Below are 21,431 nucleotides of genomic sequence, written 5' to 3'. Positions count from 1 at the left end.
ATCCAGAGGCTGGAAAACATTTTTGTGGGCCCCTCTTTGAACTCTCTCTATTTCTACATCCTTCTTGAAGTGTGGACACCAGAACTGGACACAGTATTCTATTAGTGGTCTTACCAATGCTGTGTACAGAGGTAAGATCACTTCCCTACTTCTACTTAATAGTCTCTTTTCGCATTAAACATTCCATGGAAAATGCAATGTGTATCTTTGAAACATTTTCCTTATTGGTAGGATCCACAATTCATACCATCTGCGGGCCATGCATTTCACAAGGACTATTCATTAATAGATCAGTTTGCTGGACCCAAATGTTTCACCATATGTATTGCAGATTCATCAAAACTTGTTTCAAAGACATTCAGGTTTCCATTGCTGGTGTTCTGGACCAGGGTCCACAGCAGAAAGCCTGCCAACCCCCAGATTCCTGGCTATAGCTGGATCTCTCAGGTCAACTAGACTCACCGCTCCATGGCAGGCAGCCTGCCAGGCCCGAGGAGTCCTGCTGGAGCCAGGTCTCTCAGGACTGGTAGGATCCCTGCTCCAGGGCAGACCCGCCATATGGAAAGCCCCAGGGACAAGGACCCAAGTGCTTCCAGGGTCTGCAGCTCTGGGGCAGACCGGCCAACTGGACTGACCCAGGGCTAGGAACCCTGGTGCTTCCAGGCCCCTGAACAAAAAATTATTTGCTCAGCTCTGTTCATTACTCCATTGTGACTAGGGTCTTATACTTATCCTGTTTTTGAACACCTCCAGTGATACTTGCATTGACCTCCTTCACTTGAATTTACACCATTTCTACTTGTCACAACAAAATGAAACTTGGGACTGAAACAAATAAAATAATTGGGATAGCTGATTGAAAAAAAAGTTATTTCGAGTAGCACCTCTCTAACCCCTGCTTCTCAGCCACCAAGGTTTTGCAGGATAGCCTGTATCTGACTGCAGCCTAGATTCCCATGGTGCTGCCACATTGTCAGAGTTGCTCTGCATCTTTGGATCAGTGATCTACACCATGATCTGTGGCAAATACAGAAGTGTATTGATCAAAGGCAGTAGAATGGACCCAGCACTAGAGCTGGCTGAAACTCAGGATTTCCAGTTTATGGAAAATATTGGTATTTTTAAATTTAGTTTTGTTCCAAATCAGAATGAAACCAAGTATTTCAAAATTTCTTGCAAACCAAAAATGTAAAAAAAAAAAAAAATATTTCAGAAACACCAAACTGAGATTTGCTCTCTGGGACAGACAGCTGCTGAGTGAAATTGACAAGCTCTGTGATGTGGGGAAAGTTTGTCAAACCTGACTCGCTTTCACAAGGAATTTCAGTTTTGACAAACCAGCATTTTTTGATAAAACGGTGTTTAATCTAACCAACTCTACACAGCATATCACAATCAGCATAGGCAGTGCTCTAACATCGGGCAAAGAAACGCAGAAAAAGTGTGAAGGGGAGAAACTGGCAGAAGGAAGGTGTGGGAAAGGGTGGAGGAAGAAGAGGTTGAGTGATACAGGAAAGGAGAGTAAGAGAGGCCATTTAATGCCAGTCAAGATGGGACACCTGTCCACTCCCAATAAGATCGAGAACGGCAGATGATTTCACATAGGCCAACAAACAGCTGTCAGATGGAAACAAGTTTAATTACTGTTTTTGAAGATAAAATGAGTGAAGTTGAAAAACAGTAATGAGGGAGAATTGCTATGCATAGCCAATATGCCATTTTCAGTCACTTTATTATTATTTTATTTTTTATTCAAATTTTCTTAAAACATGTCTATGCCTTTTGTCCTCACCCGATCAAATAGTCATTGGTGGGTGTGAAGTTTTTGAGTTATTCAAGCACAAGAAAACCTTCCTATTATTTTTTTAAATGGGGCATGTATTTCCCACTCCCTCCCCCCTCAACTTGTTTCACTCAAAATTGGCTCTTTGGTTGAATCTTTCTTAAAAAAAAAAAATCAGAGACAAAGCCTCAGAAATATCAGCGCAAAGTGGAAATTGAGATGATGTTTTGAGTGAGATAAAATAAGGGATTAGAATTGATATACTCTTTTATCTAGAGTTGTTCACACTCAGGAGGTCTGAGGTAATGGGGCTCGTGTAACTATTTTCTTTGGTTTCAAACCATGGAGACTGGTATCACCTCTTTTCCCACCCAGAACTTTCGCTTTGAGATTAGAACTTCAAACAATTCAAAGTGAAACTCAGTTTAAAATGCTGAATGTCACTTTGAAACCAGATGAAACTGCAAATCTCATCTAGTTTCAGTATAAAACTATGGGCCTGATCTCCATCTGGTATGAATTAGTTCAATTATTTGTCTCTTGAAGAACTCACAATGGAGGGCCTGGGGGGCCAAAACTGATGGGCAGTGTAGCGGCAGCATTGCTCCTCCTTGCTGCTGATATGGGGCCAGTTCCTCCACCAGGGGTCTCGCCTAGGGACCAGCTGGGCCTAGTATCACTTCCAATAACCCATGTCCTCTCTCAGGGATGAGGAATGACTCTGTACCTAGGCAGGCCGGACTGGAAAGTGGGGGCTGAACATAGCATGGACTCAGCAGGCAAGACGCTGGTGGCAGCAGCAGCAGCAGCAGAGATGGCTCCTTAGTGACTGACAGTGTGTCAGAAATTTTTAGGGGTGCTCCCGGGTGACTCTGAACAAAGTTGGGAGGGAGGAAGGGTCACCAAACTCTGGCAATGAATATTTTCTCTTTGCTAGAGAAAGGCATAGACCAAAACTCAGATCCAAGCACCCCTAAGCTTTGAGGAGGGGCTGATCCGAATGCAGATCTAAGTGTTACTGTATTTATTATTTGCATTCTACTAACAGCCACAATGTGCTAGGCTCTGTCCACACAAACAGGATGATACAGTCTGTGTCCTAAAGAGCTATTAATCTGAGTCCTCATTGAGACCAATAGAGAAGTTACATTGATTGTTCCCTGTGCAATCCACTGAACAGCACTTTGTATTCACACACAAAAGTGGTTCAGTCAGTTTGGGGGGAGGCAGCCATCAGTGTAACTTAACCCAGAATTTTACATGGATAAGAACCTGCATTGCCTTTACGAGAGAATGCTCAATCAAGCCATGGTGTGCCTGGGTGGATGCAAGATGCTGGCACAATCAGTGCACTGTCAGCTGCCAACCTTGAAGCTAACAGTTCCTCCAGCTAACAAATGCCCTTAGTTCACTGCTGAGACTCCCCTCTCTGCTGTCATCCTTCCATTTCTCCCTCCCCAGAAAGGTTCCCCTGGCCACTGTACTCCCCCCACGCCCAATCCCCCAGCCAGCTTCTGCTCCATGGCTCCTCAGCCAGGAGATGCCCAGTCAACTGCAACTGCTATGTCTGCCTCCCATCCCATTGGCTATTCCCCGCTCATCCCTGTAGGACTGCCCTTGCTCTGATAGCTGCACTACTCCTCCTCAGAGAAAGCCCAGTACATTTGGGGGGAAAGTAAGAAACTCATCTGAGTAACATCTTTGTCCCATCCACGAGAACCCTCAGAAGCTCTTCCACTGGAGCAAAATGGGAGCTGGTTCCATGGGGTTTTGTGGGAGGGAGCGGGGGTGAGGAGTGGGCACGAGCTGTTCTCTTCAGTATCATCCTCTGCTAATCACATGGATTTCCATGTGGAAGTCTCATAAGGAGTTAGTTCTGCTTGCTGCTTCCCTGTTGGTCAATTTTCCTCCTTCAACCCAACTCACATCGACTTACCAGAGTGTAACATACACCATTATTTACATCACTCCCTGAATTTGGGCCATAGTGTAGTATGATAGTTTATATTTGGATATTACATGTAATGTTTTAAGATACTGTCAGAAAATAGTGTGGTGACTGACGTGCTGGGAATTCAGGTAGCAGTGAACACGTGTACCAGGTGACTCATGGGCACTGCAAGCTGTTTGCAACACATGCCACTAAACTTTCCACTGGCAAACACCTGATCTAAAATGTGTTTTCACCCAGCAGGTATGGCAGCTTTGGGCAAACACCACAAAGGTAGCTAAGGGAATCATAGTTTGGGGGTGGGGGAGGATGCATTTTTTCCCCTTCATTTGTTTGAAAGCACCAAACTAGGCAGCACCACTCATGATACAGAGGTGAAATGTTCCAATTTGATACAACTTTACATTAATACAGCACATTTCGTCTGAGAGCGTCAGAGCACTTTGCCAACAGTAATTAGTCCTTCCAACACTCCTATGAGGTAGACAAGTACTATTACACCCATTTTACAGAGAGGGAAAATGAGGCATGGAAAGGTTAAGTTACTTGCTCAAATTAACATTGTAAGTGAATGGTAGAGTAGCCATTGGAAACCATGAGTCCTGGCTCCAAGTCATCTACACCAACCACTGGACCACTCACACAAGCCCAGAAAAATGCAAATGCCTTTTATAATGTATTAGACTATATAAAGCCATGTGTGAATACATACAATCTGTAGGATAAACCTTCCATGGATGACTGACATAGCTACATGTTCTTTGAAGCAGCTCTAGTTATTGGTATCTACAGGTCTCTCACATTACTCCCTTACTATAATGGGCTAGAAGGAGCAAGTGCTTCAGCCTTTTTCATAGATCAGTCTCTAAGATTAACTAAGTGTTCTCAACAGCTTGGTCTAAAGGATGGAAAAAGTCACGCCACAAACATGTTAGGTCAAAGGGCAAGTTGCAAGAGTGGAAAAAGCTATAACAGGATAGACTGTTTTTCCTCAGGGTTCTGAAGACCTAGAAATGTGGCTTACTTCTGCTCAGCTCTGTCTGATCAGTTCAGCATAATAAGAGGTTTGGCATGAGCTATCTAGAGACAACATTGCCAAGCAGAAAGATTGTATTGCATAACAAAGTGTCCATTTTAAACTCCCTGGCCAACATTTTCAAAAGCCAGGCATTTAAATCCATATTTAGGCAGCTAAATGAAATTAGACTGATTTTCGTAGCTGCTGAGCGCCAGCAACTCCCCAGTGACTTCACCGGGAGTTGTGAACACTCATCACCTCTCAAGTAAGTGTCCAGAATTTAGGTGCCTACGTGTGGCTTTAGATGTCCAACTTTAGGCACCCAAATTTGAACATTTGGACCTATATTTTGTGATTTGAGATAAACATATCAGGTAAGATCCTGGCCCCAGTGGAGACAATAGCAAAACTCCCGTTGACAACAACAATGGCAGGAGATATCTTCCCCTCTAATTTTATTTATAATCTGCTCCCTTTGGTATACACTCTACAATAATATGAATCTATAGCTGTTTTACACTCTTTCCAACATTGACATTGCAAATGGGCCTGAACACTTCCAAACTTTGTTGACATCCAGCTCCAGATACAAACTTATCTGCTAACACCATAAGTCAAACCAATAGATCAGTTCCTAACTCGAGTAGAGCTTGGGGAAGTTTGGATTCAAATATGAACTTTGTGCTCAATCTGATTAAAATATGAAATACAGCTGTGTCATAGGCAATATTTGCCATATTTTAAAAATAACTGCAATTTTAAAAACAATAAAGCCATCTCTGTTAAAATGTAAAATTACCACCTGGGACCCTATGCTGACATTTGTTCTGCGCCATGGAGAAAAGAACTGCACCAAAAAGTTAGAATAACAAGGACCCATGAGGCCTACTGCAAGGAATAAACAACAACTGAGTATGATGCTATGTAAAGAAGGAAATGTACAGGTAGGGCACCCAAGAAACCTTAACTGCCCTATACTGGTACCAACAGGGTTGGAAGGTAAAGGGGGGAGGGGAAATAACTTTATACCACAAAAATTAAAAATGCATCATTCATAACTGCACGGTTATTTGCATGGGGTCAGGGTTGAGTTAAGGTTTGGGTGCCTTAACTATGCAATCCCATAAATTAACATTTCAGGATTTCTTGTAAGTTTCACCTGAGCTCTGAATTTCCTGGGTTTATAATACTGATTTGGGGGTAATTATAACCTCTCTGTAATTCCCCCCCGCCCCCCCCCCCCCAAATTACTTATATGTACTTTCAACCTTCACTCTGTGTTAACATAGCTATTGTCCGGAATAATATATTTAGCTTATTTGATCATTCTTAATAAATCAGTGTCACCAGCCACTTCATATTATTTATTGTGACATCACAGTGATATAGAGAGGCAATATAACCTCCCTGCCCCATGGCAGGATACCCCCAAATTGTATTGGCCTGTCTTGCTGTCTTGCACACTCATGTTTAATGTGCTTTCCACTAGTATCTGTAGTTCTCTTAATACTGTGGCTTTCCAGGTACCTTCCTTTCTTGCTTATGTGTACTCAGGATTACTTTTTCCCCAATTGTATTAGCTTGTATTTTTCCAAGTTGAGTCTCATTTTATTTCCTGTTCATATTTCTAGTCTCTTTGATTCCCCTTGTATTATTTCTCTGGCCTCAAAGAGGTTCCCAATATAGTATCCGTTGTCATTTTCATAAATGTGCTGCCTACTCTTTCCAGATCAGTGATGAAGTTAAATAAGACCAGAGCCTTGCAGCAGCCTACTTGTCACCTCCTCCTACTTGATATATTGAAGAAAACCCTTAATGGTCAGGTATCCACATCATAAAACCACTAGATTTGGCACTAATTCTGTTCTATTCTATTCTGTATAGGTTCTTATACTGCCCTCATTACCACAGTGCCTGAGCTCCTTTGTGCATCCTTATGTGGATTCTCATTAGAGAGACTAAACATTGATGGACATGGGTAATTAACTAAACTACCAGTCTCCAGTCCCAGAGAGACAATCCCTCAACATTGCTGCTTCCCCTGATTTGTGAATAGAGGACTTCAGAGCCCAGAGGTGTTAATCCAGCATCTTTCACAAGCACTAAAATTCGCTATTTAAAAGAAAAACACTCTTCATGCTGCAACCGAGTGACATTTACTTTTATAAAACATGTAATTGAAGTCTCCTCTTGGGCAATTCTAATGTACGCTCAAGCTTGGAACCAAAATACACGTCAGCATCATTCTTCATGCGCTATTAATCACCCCTGCTTTTGATGCCGCATTCATTCCGTATAGACATACACACTAATACCTGCCACAGCACAGCCCATCTACACAGGTTTTCCTGTGCTAGGAACATCAATGTCCGCAAATATGTTTTCTTGTTATTGTCTGTTTCCACACCAAGAAATGGAATACATGTTATTTGCAGTTGCATGTATATTTATTATGATTTAACGCCAGTTAGTAAAAAGATGGCATTGCCCTGTTCAAAAGAATCAGCACACAACAAAGTAATCAAGCTGAAGACCCAATCTAACCAGAACTACAAGTTCTGACACAAAAGCAAACACCATAGACTGAGGCAAGCGACTTATCAAAATAAAGGAATCCATTCCCCATTAATACAAAAAAAAAAAAAAAAAGCAAGGATAAAAAGGGAGTAGCAAATGCAAATATGAGAAACAAAGGAGGGGTCCAAAAACCACCTACCATTATAAATGGGATTTGTATCTTGCCATAAGGTAGTGAGGAGCCGCATTGCCATAATCAAAGATTTTGATCAAGAAAGCTCTGTTCCTGGTCTAATCCTGGCTTATAAAGCCAGTGAGAGCAGAGATAGCACTCAGATACCACAGTATGATATGGTAAAAAAAAACAGAATCGAATGTTCCCCTGTGATGGTCACCATCTTGGCTGACACAATGAGGACTGAAGCATGGAGCTCCAGAGCTAAAACCATCAGTTGCTTGAGCTGAAGAACCAAAAGTCTCTTGCTGGGGCTGTAACAAACTCATATCTGCTGGAAAATAGGCACAGAGGAGGACCTAAAACCAGGGCCCGCTCTGGCTTTTTTGCTGCCCTAGGCAAAAAAGCCACACACACACCCCCAGCGCGGCAGGGGAGGGCGCCGAGCCCGGCCGCGGGCCCGCAATCCCCGACCGGCCGGAGCGCCGGGGGGAGGGCGGTGAGCCCGCCGCAGCTCCGCTCTCCCCGGCGGCCAGAGCGCCGGGAGGAGGGCGGAGAGCCTGGCCGGGGCTCTCCGCTCTCCCCGGTGGCCAGAGCGCCGGGGGGAGGGCGGAGAGCCCCCAGCAGCCAAAGTGCCGGGAGGAGGCCGGAGAGCCCGGCCGGGGCTCTCCGCTCTCCCCGGCAGCCAGAGCGCCGGGGGGGAGGGCGGTGAGTCCGCCGCGGCTCTCCGCTCTCCCCGACCGGCCAGAGCGCCGGGGGGAGGGCGGCGAGTCCGGCCGGGGCCCGCTCTCCCCGACTGGCCGGAGCGCCGGGGGGAGGGTGGCGAGCCTGGCCGGGGCCCCGCTCTCCCCGACCGGCCGGAGCGCCGGGGGAGGGCGGCGAGCCCGCTGCGGCTCCGCTCTCCCCGGCGGCCGGAGCGCAGCGGGGAGGGCGGCGAGCCGAGTCGCGGCCTCGCTCTCGGGCCGGAGCGCCCCGCCGCGCCGCCCCCCTCCAGGCGCTGCCCCAAGCACATGCTTGGTGGGCTGGTGCCTGGAGCCGGCCCTGCCTAAAACATACACTTATCAGTGGGTTACACTCCCTCAGGTACATACCTAGATTATGGTGGCCTGTGTCTACAAATAATTTTCACTGTCGGGTAACAGTGAGGGAGGAAGGATTATATTAGACTGAAACTTGCTGCATTCCTTACCAAGCCCTTAAATCTTATTACCTCGCCCACTTTGTCTCTCTCATATCCTGGGACCACCATGGCTACAACAATACTACAAACTTTAAATCTTTGGCATTTTAAAAGGTGTAAGACTTTTGCAAAGAAAGGGTAATTTGGGTGAAGGGGGAGAGGATGCTAGCTGGACTCCAGTGAATTGCGCTTTCATTCTTTGCTCTTTTCATAACAAAGATTTCGTTTGTGAATTTTATTTCATCTCTCTGATATACAGCGTGTCCTTTCTTTTTCACTTTGCATGGAGCAGGGCCTACGGCAGAGGTCCCCAAACTGTGGGGCGCTTCCCCCGAAGGGGGTGTGGAGGATGGGCACGGCGGGGCCTAGGCCAACCTCCATGGGGGACGGGGAGGGAGTGCCACCCAGCCCCTCTCTGCCCCCAGCACTGCTGCAGTCCTGCCCCCAGCCACGTCCCTGGCTCCCCGTCTCACGCCTGGCCACATACTCAGCTGCAGTGCAGCTCCATTCCAGGCCCTGCGCCAGTCCCCAGCCTTGACTGCTGGCTGCAGCTCCATTCTCAGTCCGGGGCCGAGACTGGGGGTGGGGCCGGGAGCAGAACCACACCTGGCGTCAGGCCCAGCTACTGGCCCCCACCACAGCCCATCTGTAGCTCCACTCCTGCCCCAGCCTCAGCCCCTGGCCAAGGCCCCCACTCCTGGCCCCAGACCCACCCCCAGCTGCAGCCCCAGCCTCGGCCCCCTTATCCCTGTCTGTTTCCCTCCCTCCCCGGAGCTGTTGCCCCGCTCTCGGCCCCTGCTCTGGGTAGGCGTGGACAGGGCCAAGGGGAGTGTGCAACCCTCAAAAGTTTGGTGACCGTTGGCCTAGGGCATATTGTGCTGCTTAGTTCAGCTGCTGGGCATGAACAAGTGTATGGTCCATATCCTTCCCTCTCCTCCTGACGTGCCCTGAGGGAGGGAACACTCACATTTCTTCTGCAGTGCACTAAGTCATTTCTGGTCAGAGTTCTCAGACATCTTGCTTTCTTTGCTGGACTTTGGTGCCCTGCATGGCAATGGAGCTCACTGAGTGCTGCATACTGAGCAGGCTCCATAATATCTCTGCTGTGTCAGCCTCCACACTGGGTTTCAGAGCGCTCTGTCTCTAAGATGTAGTTATAAGAAGACAAACATGCACCAGCTGCCTTTGAAAACAGGAGATTGTCAGTATTCTCGCTCTGCCCTATCCAGATTTTGTTTGATCTCAGTTAGCGCCAGTGTCTCTGGTGCACAGACAGGCAGACTGTTTTGGATTTAAAAACTTCTTTTTATGAACACTGAGTTCAGCTGTGAGTAAAACGCCTGCTATTCAGTGTGTTACCATTCATTTTCTTTTGGATAGATTTGGGATTTGGCTCTATGCCTACGGTAACAAAGCACCGTGCCCTATTGTAATTTCACAAATTATCACCGAGACAAAACAATGAGTGCAGTTGCTTTTGGAAAGGGAATGAATAAACATGGCCATGATTCAAATGACTGCAGTAGAACCTCAGAGTTACAAACACCAGAGTTACAAACTGACTGGTCAACCACACACCTCATTCGGAACCGGAAGTACACAATCAGGCAGCAGAGACAACAACAACAACAACAACAAAAGCAAATACAGTAGAGTACTGTGTTAAACCTAAACTACTAAAAAAAAAAAGGGGAAGGTTTTTAAAAAAAAGATTTGACAAGGTAAGGAAGCTATTTCTGTGATTGTTTCATTTATATTAAGACAGTTAAAAGCAGCATTTTTCTTCTGCATTTCTTTCTTCAAAGCTGTATTAAGTCAAGGTTCAATTGTAAACTTTTGAAAGAACAGCAGCACCGTTTTGTTCAGAGTTACGAACATTTCAGAGTTATGAACAACCTCCATTCGTAACTCTGAGATTCTACTGTATTTGGAAAACTCAAAGGAAACAGGAATATTGTATGAGATGGGGAAGCATTGTCATGTTTAGAAGGGTGGCAGAGAAGTACCCTTAGACAAGTCCCATTCCTCCTTTAAACCCTTTGTTGAGTCCTGCCGTAGCCAGTTCTCAGGTGTTCTGGGATGCAACATAGGGTGAGGTGTATCTAGAGCCAGAGCATGTGAGAATTGACATGGTAGGGGTGTGTGTAGTTGAGAAACAGATAGCCACCATGCAGCAGATCTTTCAAAATTATGGCATGGGAGGTTTGAATGTTCAACAGGGCAGAGGGTGCAATCAGCAGAGGTAGTCACTGGGGAATGGATGGACTTGCTGGTTCAAGAGAGACACCCCTTAGAAATGACATGCAGGAGCACCCATAAGTTCAGACGCCATCTGGAATAAGTCTCCATCCCATCCTATAAGATATTTTTCCAACTGAACCCCACAAATCTTTTGCCCACTACTAGTGCTGATGCCAGTGTTCTTTGAGACATTCTTTAAATCATTAATATGGCATAAGAATTCCATCCGGTATAAGTTATGGTATTGAGCATATCATATTCTAGCTCAATTGCTGTAGGGACTAAGGGCAGCACAGTAGCCAAGGATAAAAGTTATCAGATATATTTAGGATATAGAGGTGAAATACACCGCTACCTCGATATAACGCGACCCAATATAACACGAATTCGGATGTAACGTGGTAAAGCAGTGCTCCGGGGAGGCGGGGCTGCGCACTCCGGTGCATCAAAGCAAGTTCAATATAACGCGGTTTCACCTATAATGCGGTAAGATTTTTTGGCTCCCGAGGACAGCGTTATATCGAGGTAGAGGTGTATAAATATTAACTAATGTTTTAACATAGACCTACAGCACCCTCTGCTTCTCCTGTGGGAAGAATACCCCAACCAATGGAAGAATGTGGAGGAAACCTACCATGCCTCTTCCACAGGTTATCCTCATGGGAGATAATCATCTGAGTCTTACTGCTTATGTGTGTGTGGAGAAGGGAATTGGTGTCTACAAACAACACCACCTCTTCCTGGCACCATTGAGCATGCATATACATTGAAACAGGAAATAAAACAAGCAGTCTTCCCTCCACTACCTTTCTCCTTGACAATAAAGGATAAGTGGGAAAAGAGGATCCATTCCATCCTGCTGCATAGCCCATGGTAATAATCAGTTATCAGAGCTTTGCTTCAACAATACAAAAGTCAAATAGATACTACTTTTTAAAGCTTGAACTAGCGCAAAACTGGATGCCTCTGGAATGGCATATTTATCCTTTCACTTCTAGAACTAAGGTTAGCATCCAACCCTGGTTAGTAGGGACTGAATGTTATTACCATCTGTTGGCCGTTTGGTGGCCTATTTGAAATGAGTGTGAGGGTCTCGGGTCAGTTCCCAATGTGCCGAAGCTCAGATGACCTGTGGATGGGCATGGTATTAATACAGATATAGACAGGGTTAAAAAATAATCAACATCACACTTCACACTGATTGGCACCTGTTTGGCAGGTTCATCCAACAAGCCAAGGATTTAATGGGCCATGGATATTGACCTGTCCCTTCATCCCTAGCAATGGTGCCCTTATGTCACAGCTGAGCAGGGGCGGCCCACCCATATAGGTGAACTAGGCGGTCACCTAAGGTGCCAAGTTAAATGGGGCGCCAAATTAGAGGGAAAAAATCAAATAAAAAAAATAAAATGAAAAAAAATTTAAAAAGATGAAAAAAAATACAAATAAAATAACAAAGATGTCATTATTTCAATTCCCGTGCGTGTACGGAGGAAATATTAATTATAATTCATTTCTCTACATTTCTGATAATTTATTAATATGTCAAATCTTATTTACTGCAAAAATAAATAATATTTCAGTAAAAAGAACGGGAGTACTTGTGGCATCTTAGAGACTAACAAATTTATTAGAGCATAAGCTTTCGTGGGCTACAGCCCACTTCTTCAGAAGTTAGTCTCTAAGGTGCCACAAGTATTCCTGTTCTTTTTGCGGATACAGACTAACACGGCTGCTACTCTGAAACCTAATATTTCAGTGAATTTTTTTTTCAATTTTCGACGTAGGGTCAAGATGACCCACTCCGTAATTTTGATAAGCAATAACTCAGCCACAATTAAACACATATGCCAGCGGCAAGAACTGCAATGCTAGTGACACCTAACTCGAATATACATTAAGGTTGCATGGCCGGAAATTCATGTAGAGCGGAGATATCGCGAGTTGATATATGTCAAACAGTCATTTTAACACACGTCGCAGGTAGATGTTTAAGAATCAAGCGAATACTGTGGAAAATTGTGTTTCTTGGTGCCAAAGAACAAAGAATAATGTCTTTCAGCATTATAAATCCAAAATATTAGTATCTTTAAGTGTTATTAAACTTAGCGTTATCATCGGGCTGTATAATTATGAACTTTTATTTGATATAACTGGTTCACATGTAATAAATAAGGCCCATAAAAGAAAAGTAACAGCGTTAACGCTTAATAGACTATGAAAGTGATGATGTCACCCTCCAAGCGGGTAACCGTGAGGAAGGGGATTATTTTCCAAACAACCGGTGTCGGGTTATAACGTCGAAAAAGGTCATTTTGTTTCCTTGTAAACGCTGTAACTAACCATTTTAATAGGTAAGTGAGTGTATGTTACTAATCACTGAACCTTTAAGCAGTGAAAAGATGTGTTGGGATGGCTGCAATGTGGTTTAAATCGCCAACCATGTGGTGGGTGTGTCAGCCATCCTTAACCCCATAATGCTTGCAGTCGGGAGCACAGTACATAACAATATTCAAATGCCCCATGGCAGAAAGAGGAAAAAGAAAACCCTCAGGAGCTGAGTATGGAATATGGACCTGAACAAGTTAATGAATTTCCCTTCCCTAAGGATGGAAATAAAAGAAAATTCTCTGCTCAGCATTACAAGAGGAAACTCATTAATGGGGAAGAAATTCATCAAAACTGGATACAATATTCAGTGTCAAAGGACTCTGTGCTTTGCTTTTGCTGCAAGTTGTTTAGAAATCAGGCAATTGGTACATCACTTACTGAAAATGGTTCGAAGGACTGGAAAAACATATCTTCAATTCTCTCTTGAAGTCTCTCAATTCAGTCATAAAGGAGCATCTATGTAAAATAACTGATCATGAAACACAGGTTCATTACTTAGGAAAAAAATATGCAGAATGAACTGATTCAAATCCTAGCAAATGCCATTAAAAACAAAATTGTTGAAGCTGCCCATTCTGCAAAATACTTTTCAATAATACTGGACTGTACACCAGATGCGAGTCATCTTGAACAAATGACGATGATCATTCATTTTGTGGATATGGAAAAGTCTGCAGATGAAGATAATGTTGAAGTGCTCATAAAGGAACATTTTCTGGGTTTCATACCACTGAAGGAGACAACTGGAGCATTTATGACTGAAACTATTCTACAAGAGCTTGAAACAATGTCATTATCTGTTGAAAACTTACGTGGCCAAGGCTATGATAATAGGAGTAATATGAAGGGTAAAGACAATGGTGTGCAAAGGAAAATGATGGAAATCAATCCTAGGGCATTTTTCGTTCCTTGCAGTACACGTTCTCTGAATTTGGTTGTCAATGATGCTGCTAGATGCTGTTTGGAGGCAAGCAGTTTCTTTGTCCCGGTGCAAAGTGTGTTTTTCTCAGGCTCAACACGTTCTGACTCATCATGTGAATTCTCTAACTGTGAAACAACTTAGTCAGACAAGATGGGAGAGTCGCATTGATGCTTTGAAGCCTCTTCGCTATGAACTTGGAAACATTTATGATGCCCTAATTGAAATTTCTGATAATACTACCTTTACTGGATCATCTGGCAATACGGCACGTTCAGATGCAGAAGCTCTTGAAAATGGCCTTTCCAAGTTCAAATTTGTGACTTCCCTCATTTTGTGGTATAATATCCTTTTCAAGATTAACCTCACTAGTAAGCAGCTTCAGGAAAAGAACTTGAACATATATTCTGCTATTCAAAAACTGCAGCAAACTAAAAATATTCTGGAGGAATTCAGAAGTGATGAAGGGTTTGAAAGAACCCTGGTAGATTTTCTCGAGCTTGTTGAAGAAATAGACTTTCTGACAGAATTTGAACTAGAGCCAGTTTGCATTCGGCAAAAGAAACAGCAGTTTTCGTATGAAGGACGAGACACCCATTCAGAACCCAAAACAAAGGTTCAAAGTGAATTTCTACTTCGCAGTCCTTGATACTGCTATTCACTCGGTTGGCAAAAGATTTCAACAGATGCACCAGCTAGAGTCAGTATTTGGCTTTCTATATGATATCCACAGTTTGCAAAAGAAAACAGCAAAACAGATAAGAGAATTTTGTATAAAACTGGAGTCGGCATTGACTCATGAAAATTCAAAAGACATTGATGCTACAGATTTGTGTGGTGAGCTTCAGGCTTTTTCAAGACGACATAAGAAACATTCCACTCCTGAAGAAGTACTGAAGCTTGTTTGTGAAAATAAACTCAGACAGTTTTCCAAACATTTTTATAGCTCTATGCATTCTTTTAACTTTGCCAGTTTCCGAAGCTAGTGGGGAATGTAGCTTCTCCAAGTTAAAATTGATAAAAACATATCTGCATTCAACAATGGTGCAAGAGAGACTTGTTGGACTTGCCACAATGTCAATAGAGCATGAAATAGCTGGAAAACTGGATCTAAAAGAACTAGTGACTGAATTTTCAAAACTTAAAGCAAGAAAAGTCATGTTTTTATTCGGAGTGTTTTGTAAATACAGGTTAAAGTTCATTGAAGAGTTTTCTTATTTCTTTCTATATTGGATGTGGTGGTAATGGCAGTTAAAGCAGGATAGCGTAATGGATGACTTTGGATTTGTAATAATAAAAATTGTAATTAACATTTTTAATGCATTTTTATTTGAAATCCAGACTGAAATACCATCTAGCTGTCGTGTACAAATCTATTCTGAAAATTTCGTGACTCTGTTTTATCTGATCTCAGAAACATTGGTTGGACAGATGGACAGATGGACAAACCAAATAATTAAGCCTCTGTTTGAAGAAAAAAAAATGCTTAAAAAACATTAAAAGGAAAAAAGGGGCAAAATGTTTCCCAGTTTACCAAAAACCTCAGCCTAGATCTGCCCTTGGGATTTGGGGGTGCCGATTGCATGGTTCGCCTAGAGCGCCAGTTGCTGGCGGCTAATCTAGGGCCTCCCCTGCAGCTGAGACACATTGGTAGGACAGCCTGGGGAAATCTGCCCATGCTGTTTATGTCATGAAGGGCTGTTGGTTTGGTAGCTTTCATGCTCTCTAAATCCCACAGGAACTGACGAGCTTGAAATGCTCCTTATTTTAGGGAGCCCTCAAGGAATAGAGGATTTTTTTCTTTGTTTCTCTTCATCTTACTCCTCTATCCAGGAGCAGCCCTAGCCATTTTGCTGGTCAAGGCAGAAAATGTTTTCAATGCCCCCACCAATGGCCCAGCAAGAAAAAAAACTTGCAGCCAGCCAATCGCAGCAGAGCAAAAATGGCTGGCCAATCACAACAGAGAAAAACAAACAACAACCAGCAGTACAGCACCCCCTGCAAATGACTACTCTGCTAACCCACGCCAACAACCAGCCCTGCCCCTACCTTCTCTAATTTAAAAGTAAGCAGAACAGACAGAACATGTACACACTTTCTCTTACTTTCATTTAAGTGTAACTGTTTCTGTCTGGTCTTTGATCCAGATAGGGTTTTGTCAATATTATGGCAAAGCTAGATGCCTGTTTACATGCCTCTGATCTTGAAATTACTTAATCTGAGCTAGGTCTAGGGGAGACACCTAGGCTGCTTTGTGAGTGGTTGAATCCATCTCCCTTTGTGTAATTATGATCTCATTGACTTGCCTATTTGCCAGGATTTTTATCACTTCTTTGCTGTCAATAACCATGCTTTTATAACTAAACCACAAGCAGGGCCAGCTCCAGGGTTTTTGCCGCCCCAAGCGGCGGGAAAAAAAAAAGCCGCGATCGCGATCGGCAGCAGCTCCACCACGCAGTTTTCTTCTTCGGCAGCAATTCGGCGGCAGGTCTTTCCCTCTGAGAGGGACTGAGGGACCCGCTGCCAAATTGCCGCCGAAGAGCCCGACGTGCCGCCCCTTCCCCTTGGCCGCCCCAAGCACCTGCTTGCTGGGCTGGTGCCTGGAGCCGGCCCTGACCACAAGGACCGTATTTCCAATGGGAGTCAGAACACAGAATTGTCTTTTACCTTCTATCTACTGTCTCATAACAGGCAGTGCGACATACCACACACAAATTAAAATAACTTGTGCTGCAGAGTTTGCATAATTAACCATTGTGCAGGTTTTTAGTGCTTTTTTTCATCTTCCTAGACTCAAGCAGACAGTGCAGTAATTGAAGCAATTGTTAAAATGTACTGAAGGCACTAAAGCATAGAAATCTTCTCTTGCCAGAAGAGGAAAAAAATCAAATCAAGGTTCACAGTTCCAGAACTGTGCTGTCTGAAATGACTTGTTATAGAAAATATGAAAAATGACAACACTGAAGTGCTCTAAATTTGTTACAAGGGCCTGGATTTAAGTACTCTACAGCATAAAAAACACAGGGTTCTTAGTCATACGCAACTGGGACCATCACATTCATAATCAATCAATAAATTCTCAATGTGGCCACCACAAGACTGAAAACAATATTCCACTTTTAGGTCTTTCACCTGAGGCCCTTAGTTACAAGCTCTTTTTTTTTATTAGTATTATTACATTACTTACTGGCAATCAAGAGATGTCTTGGTGCCTAGACACTACAACGATGAACACCTATAAATGCTCAAGACCGACAGACACCTACTCAAACACATGGACTAGATAGGCAGAAAGGAGGGTTCTCTAAATAACCTGTAGTTTGCTTATAGCTTCTAGTGGCCAAGAAACAGCTGTCTATTTTCAGTTTCACATGTGTAGGCGGTTTGGACTGACTGATCATATGATGTCAGACTTACTTAGCAAGAATTCAGCCGATATTGGTGAAAGGTTAGCTGACTTAGGCTGCAGTGGCTGTAAGCGATAGGAAATTGAGCAAACTTTAAGCTTGCAGGAGGCGATGAGAAAAATGGAGGTGGTAGAGATAAAACTGTAGATGGACGGAGTGCTCAGGACTGGCTGAGAATTTATAGAGGGTTGGAAAATGAAACCCATACTAAGAGGTGGGCCAAGGCCCAAACTCTAGATTAAGATCTCCTGAATGGTTGGGAAAGTTTGGAATCTGAACCCAGAGACAAAGTGTGAGACTGGCACCGCTCTCTGTAGAGGGCATAAGAGACTACTGAGAGAGAGTGAGCAGTGCTGGCTATGGGTATGGGAGCTGTGGTTGATGGTGCTGAGGGTTCCAGGCTCTGTAGAGTGCAGGGTCACTGGGCGAGGAGCTTTGAAGATGAGATGTCTGAAGTTTGCTGGGTGCTGCTGGAGGGGGATGAGGGTCAAGGCCATGAAGTCTTCGACAAAAACCTTACCTTCCTCCTTTTCCTCCCTCCCTCATTAAAATTATTCAGACTTCTGGGAAGTAGGTGAAGGAGAAAATCCTTCCCTCCCCTACTTCTCACAGCACCCGGTCAGCTCCCCATTCTACTTAAGCAGAGCTTCTCTGAAGCTGAGTGGAGAAATGGGAGGGAAGAAGCTGCTGCACTGGCAGCAGCATGGCAAAAGCAGAAGGGAGCAATCTTTCTCCCTTATCCCCCCATCTCCAACACCCAGAAACTCCTAGCCCGATGTCCCAGCAGCCTCACCTCTGCCAGAACACCCAGCAACTCATCCAGGACCAGTCTGGACCAACCTACCTGCTCCCCGCTAAACAGACACAACACTCATCTACTTTCAGAAAGCCTTACCCTGCCCCACCCACTTACTTATCAGCACCCACTCTCTTATCAGCCCTAACCCAGAGACCCCAACACACTATGGTTCCACAGCTCCCAGCTCTATCCACCCAGCACCTGCACACGCATCACAAATTTAGCAATAACCTGTTGCAAAGAACTATCAGATGGATTAAGCTCATGAGAGGAAACAGTGGCTTATTTTGAGTTCATGGGTGGAGAAAAGTTGAAAATCCGAGATTCAAACCCTCAGAAGCTTGGGTGAATTTAATGTCTGCATGTTGCACCTCTAGCCCATCTACTATGATAACCAGAAAAATACCTCAGATCAATAAAATCTCAAGGGGGCAGAGGTTTGCAGGAGCATGGCGGGATAAAGAGAATGATGTTCTCACTCTTGTTTAAGGCGGTACTAGGGATGGACGAGTATAAGCCATGCCTCATGTTCCTGGGAAATCTAGTAAGCGATAACATGCCAGGTAGTTTGCACTACTTAAACAGAGGAACAGAATAGTCAGGTTGGCTCTAGTTTACAAACTTCAAAAATGTTCCTTAATTTTAATCAGATTATAGTCTACTTTGGCACAGGAAAAACATGATTGCTAATTTATGGTTTAAAAACAGCTAGCTAGTGTAACAAACCATGAGTGCAGACAAACGCACACACAGTAGTCACTAGCAGGATCAAACGCGTGATCGTCACCCTCAAAACCACATCATCCTTCCACTTGAGCTAAATAACAACCACCACCATAATAACAGACGAATAACCCATAGCTGAGCATAGTGATAATTGTTGAGGCCTGCCACTAGAGGGAGACATGGATCCTGCTGATAAACTATTTGAAAGTAAATATTTTTCAGAAGGAAACTCTAAATTGCAGTTTTTTTCCAATTTCTTCAAATTAGGATATGCAGTATTGTTCTGGCAAATCAAAGGTAATTGAAACCTTAAAACAAAAATCATTAAAAAAAAACAATTTATTTCCATCTGGTGAAAAATTATATAGCTCTCCATTTACTGTGAGACAGACATGCTCGCAGTCTGTGTGGAACTGATTTAATGATGAATAGAATCAGGAAAAATACTAGCGAACAATTGCCTGGCAGGGCCTCTTAAACAATGATTTAGGAGTGAAAATCTAGTTCTGAGGGGGACGGCTCACTAGTTTAATTCTAATTTCAAGACAGATGTCTGTAATTTTGTAAGTTCCCTGTGGGCCAAAACATTGTCTGACTCCTTAATCAGGTCTGTGCCTACTGTATACATTAAACTGAATTTAGCTTAGTTTAATTCAAAGTCATATTTATTTTTTTATTCTTAGGTATATGGAAGGAAATGATTTGGGATATTTTGGTTGGGTGGGAGGAGAGCAGGATTTCCTGGGAATGTGATTTTCTGCCTGTACGTCCACCAATGATGTGTTCAAGGTTTCAATGACCTCATTTCGCAAAGGGCTGGACATGCCCGACTCTACAGAGCTATTCAGTGCCACTTTAAAGAATAGGAAGAGAGCTTGTGAGTGACAGAAGACACTCCCGCTCCTGCAAAGCTGAGCATGCTGCCTCCACAGTGCCCAGCCTTGGACTAGAAGGACTAAAAGCTCAGGACATCATCTCTAGTTTCCAAGGTGGCTGACTATTGGGCCAGATTTGTGTATTTACTGCTTGGAGTGTTGTTCTAAGTGCACCCAGCGGGGCATTAATGTGGGATGTTAGTTCTTCCTCTCAAACATTTCACGATTGACTTGTCAATGCTGAGGAAACATGTTATTTATATGAGAATAAGATGCAAGACTCACAATAGACAAGAAAAAGAAGCAGGGCCCCACAGAAGCCAGCCTAGACTGGCTCAGTGCTTGATGGGGGCTTGAGAAAATGTTGTATTATTTATTAGTTTACATACTAATGATACTCTACTATTTGTTTGTTAAGTTTAGAAATTGCTTGAGATGTGTCAGAGCCACAGGTTACTCCATAATTGTTACAGGGTTTCTTGTACCTTCTTCTGAAGCATATGTATTCTATTCATGTATCTGTTTTATATTGCCACATATCACCATAGTATCTGAACACTTTAAATGTAAATTTAAATTGGCAACAATGAAGACACTAGTGGATTTCATGGAGTCTCTGGTTCTTCCCCTTTTGGGGCTATAAAAGCTCTGCTTGGGATAAAGTTATATTGTGTGTGATTGATTTGTTTGTTAGTATGACAGGTAAAGGGGTTGGGGTTTGCTTGTTTGTTTTTAAGGTGCAGGACTAGATTGATCATTGATCTGATCCAGTATCATAATTCTGATATTCTACAAAGTTTGGATCCAGATCTGAACTTCATCTAAACAATCCTGAATTCAGATGGAGTGTTTTTATTCTGCCCAGGATAGAAAAAGGTACAAGTCAGGAAGTTGAGATGTTGATCAAAATTTCGCCAAAGATCAGGGGCATTTGGATCCAGGATTCTGGTTCAGGTCTCTCTAGCAGTTATCTTAATATTTTGTATTTCTCTTTCCCCTGTTTTTCCTAGGTACAGGAACAAGAAACAAATACAGAAAGCTTTATGCAAAGATATAAGAAACAGTGTATGGACCCTAAAATAGACGAGAGTTTCATTTTCACGACTTCTCCAGTAAGGGACATTGCAACAACCAGCCTTCCAGCGTTGAATATGATCAGCAGTGAAAATGGATTACAAACAGGATATGTGACTTTACAAAGCTGTATTGCTCACGATGTGCCCCATGATCAGAGAGATAGCGATCAGCAACAACTATGCGGGGAACAAAGAGTTAATATTACAAGTAACAACAACATTTTTTTAATCTCCTTCTGAAGCATCAGGGATGGCCATGGCTGGAGATGGGACATTGGACGGGGAGAGGCAGGGCTCTGAGGTGGCACCGAGCACTCTCTCTCTCTTTCTCTCTCAGGTGCTTGGCTGACTGGTTCTTGCTCACATGTTCAAG

General features: G+C 43.5%; 1 protein-coding gene across 1 annotated transcript in view; it reads left to right on the top strand.

Moving 5' to 3' along the window:
- ALPK2 (alpha kinase 2) overlaps nt 1-21,431 on the top strand; it is a 69,899-nt gene that overhangs the window by 8,297 nt on the left and 40,171 nt on the right. The window contains exon 2 of the mRNA XM_065407008.1: nt 20,993-21,266. Coding sequence (XP_065263080.1) covers nt 20,993-21,266 — 274 coding nt within the window. The remainder of the gene's footprint in view (nt 1-20,992; nt 21,267-21,431) is intronic.

This window comes from Emys orbicularis, chromosome 6 (genome assembly GCF_028017835.1).
Source record: "Emys orbicularis isolate rEmyOrb1 chromosome 6, rEmyOrb1.hap1, whole genome shotgun sequence".
Classification (NCBI taxonomy): Eukaryota; Metazoa; Chordata; order Testudines; family Emydidae; genus Emys; species Emys orbicularis.
This window is presented reverse-complemented; position numbering and strand designations above follow the sequence as displayed.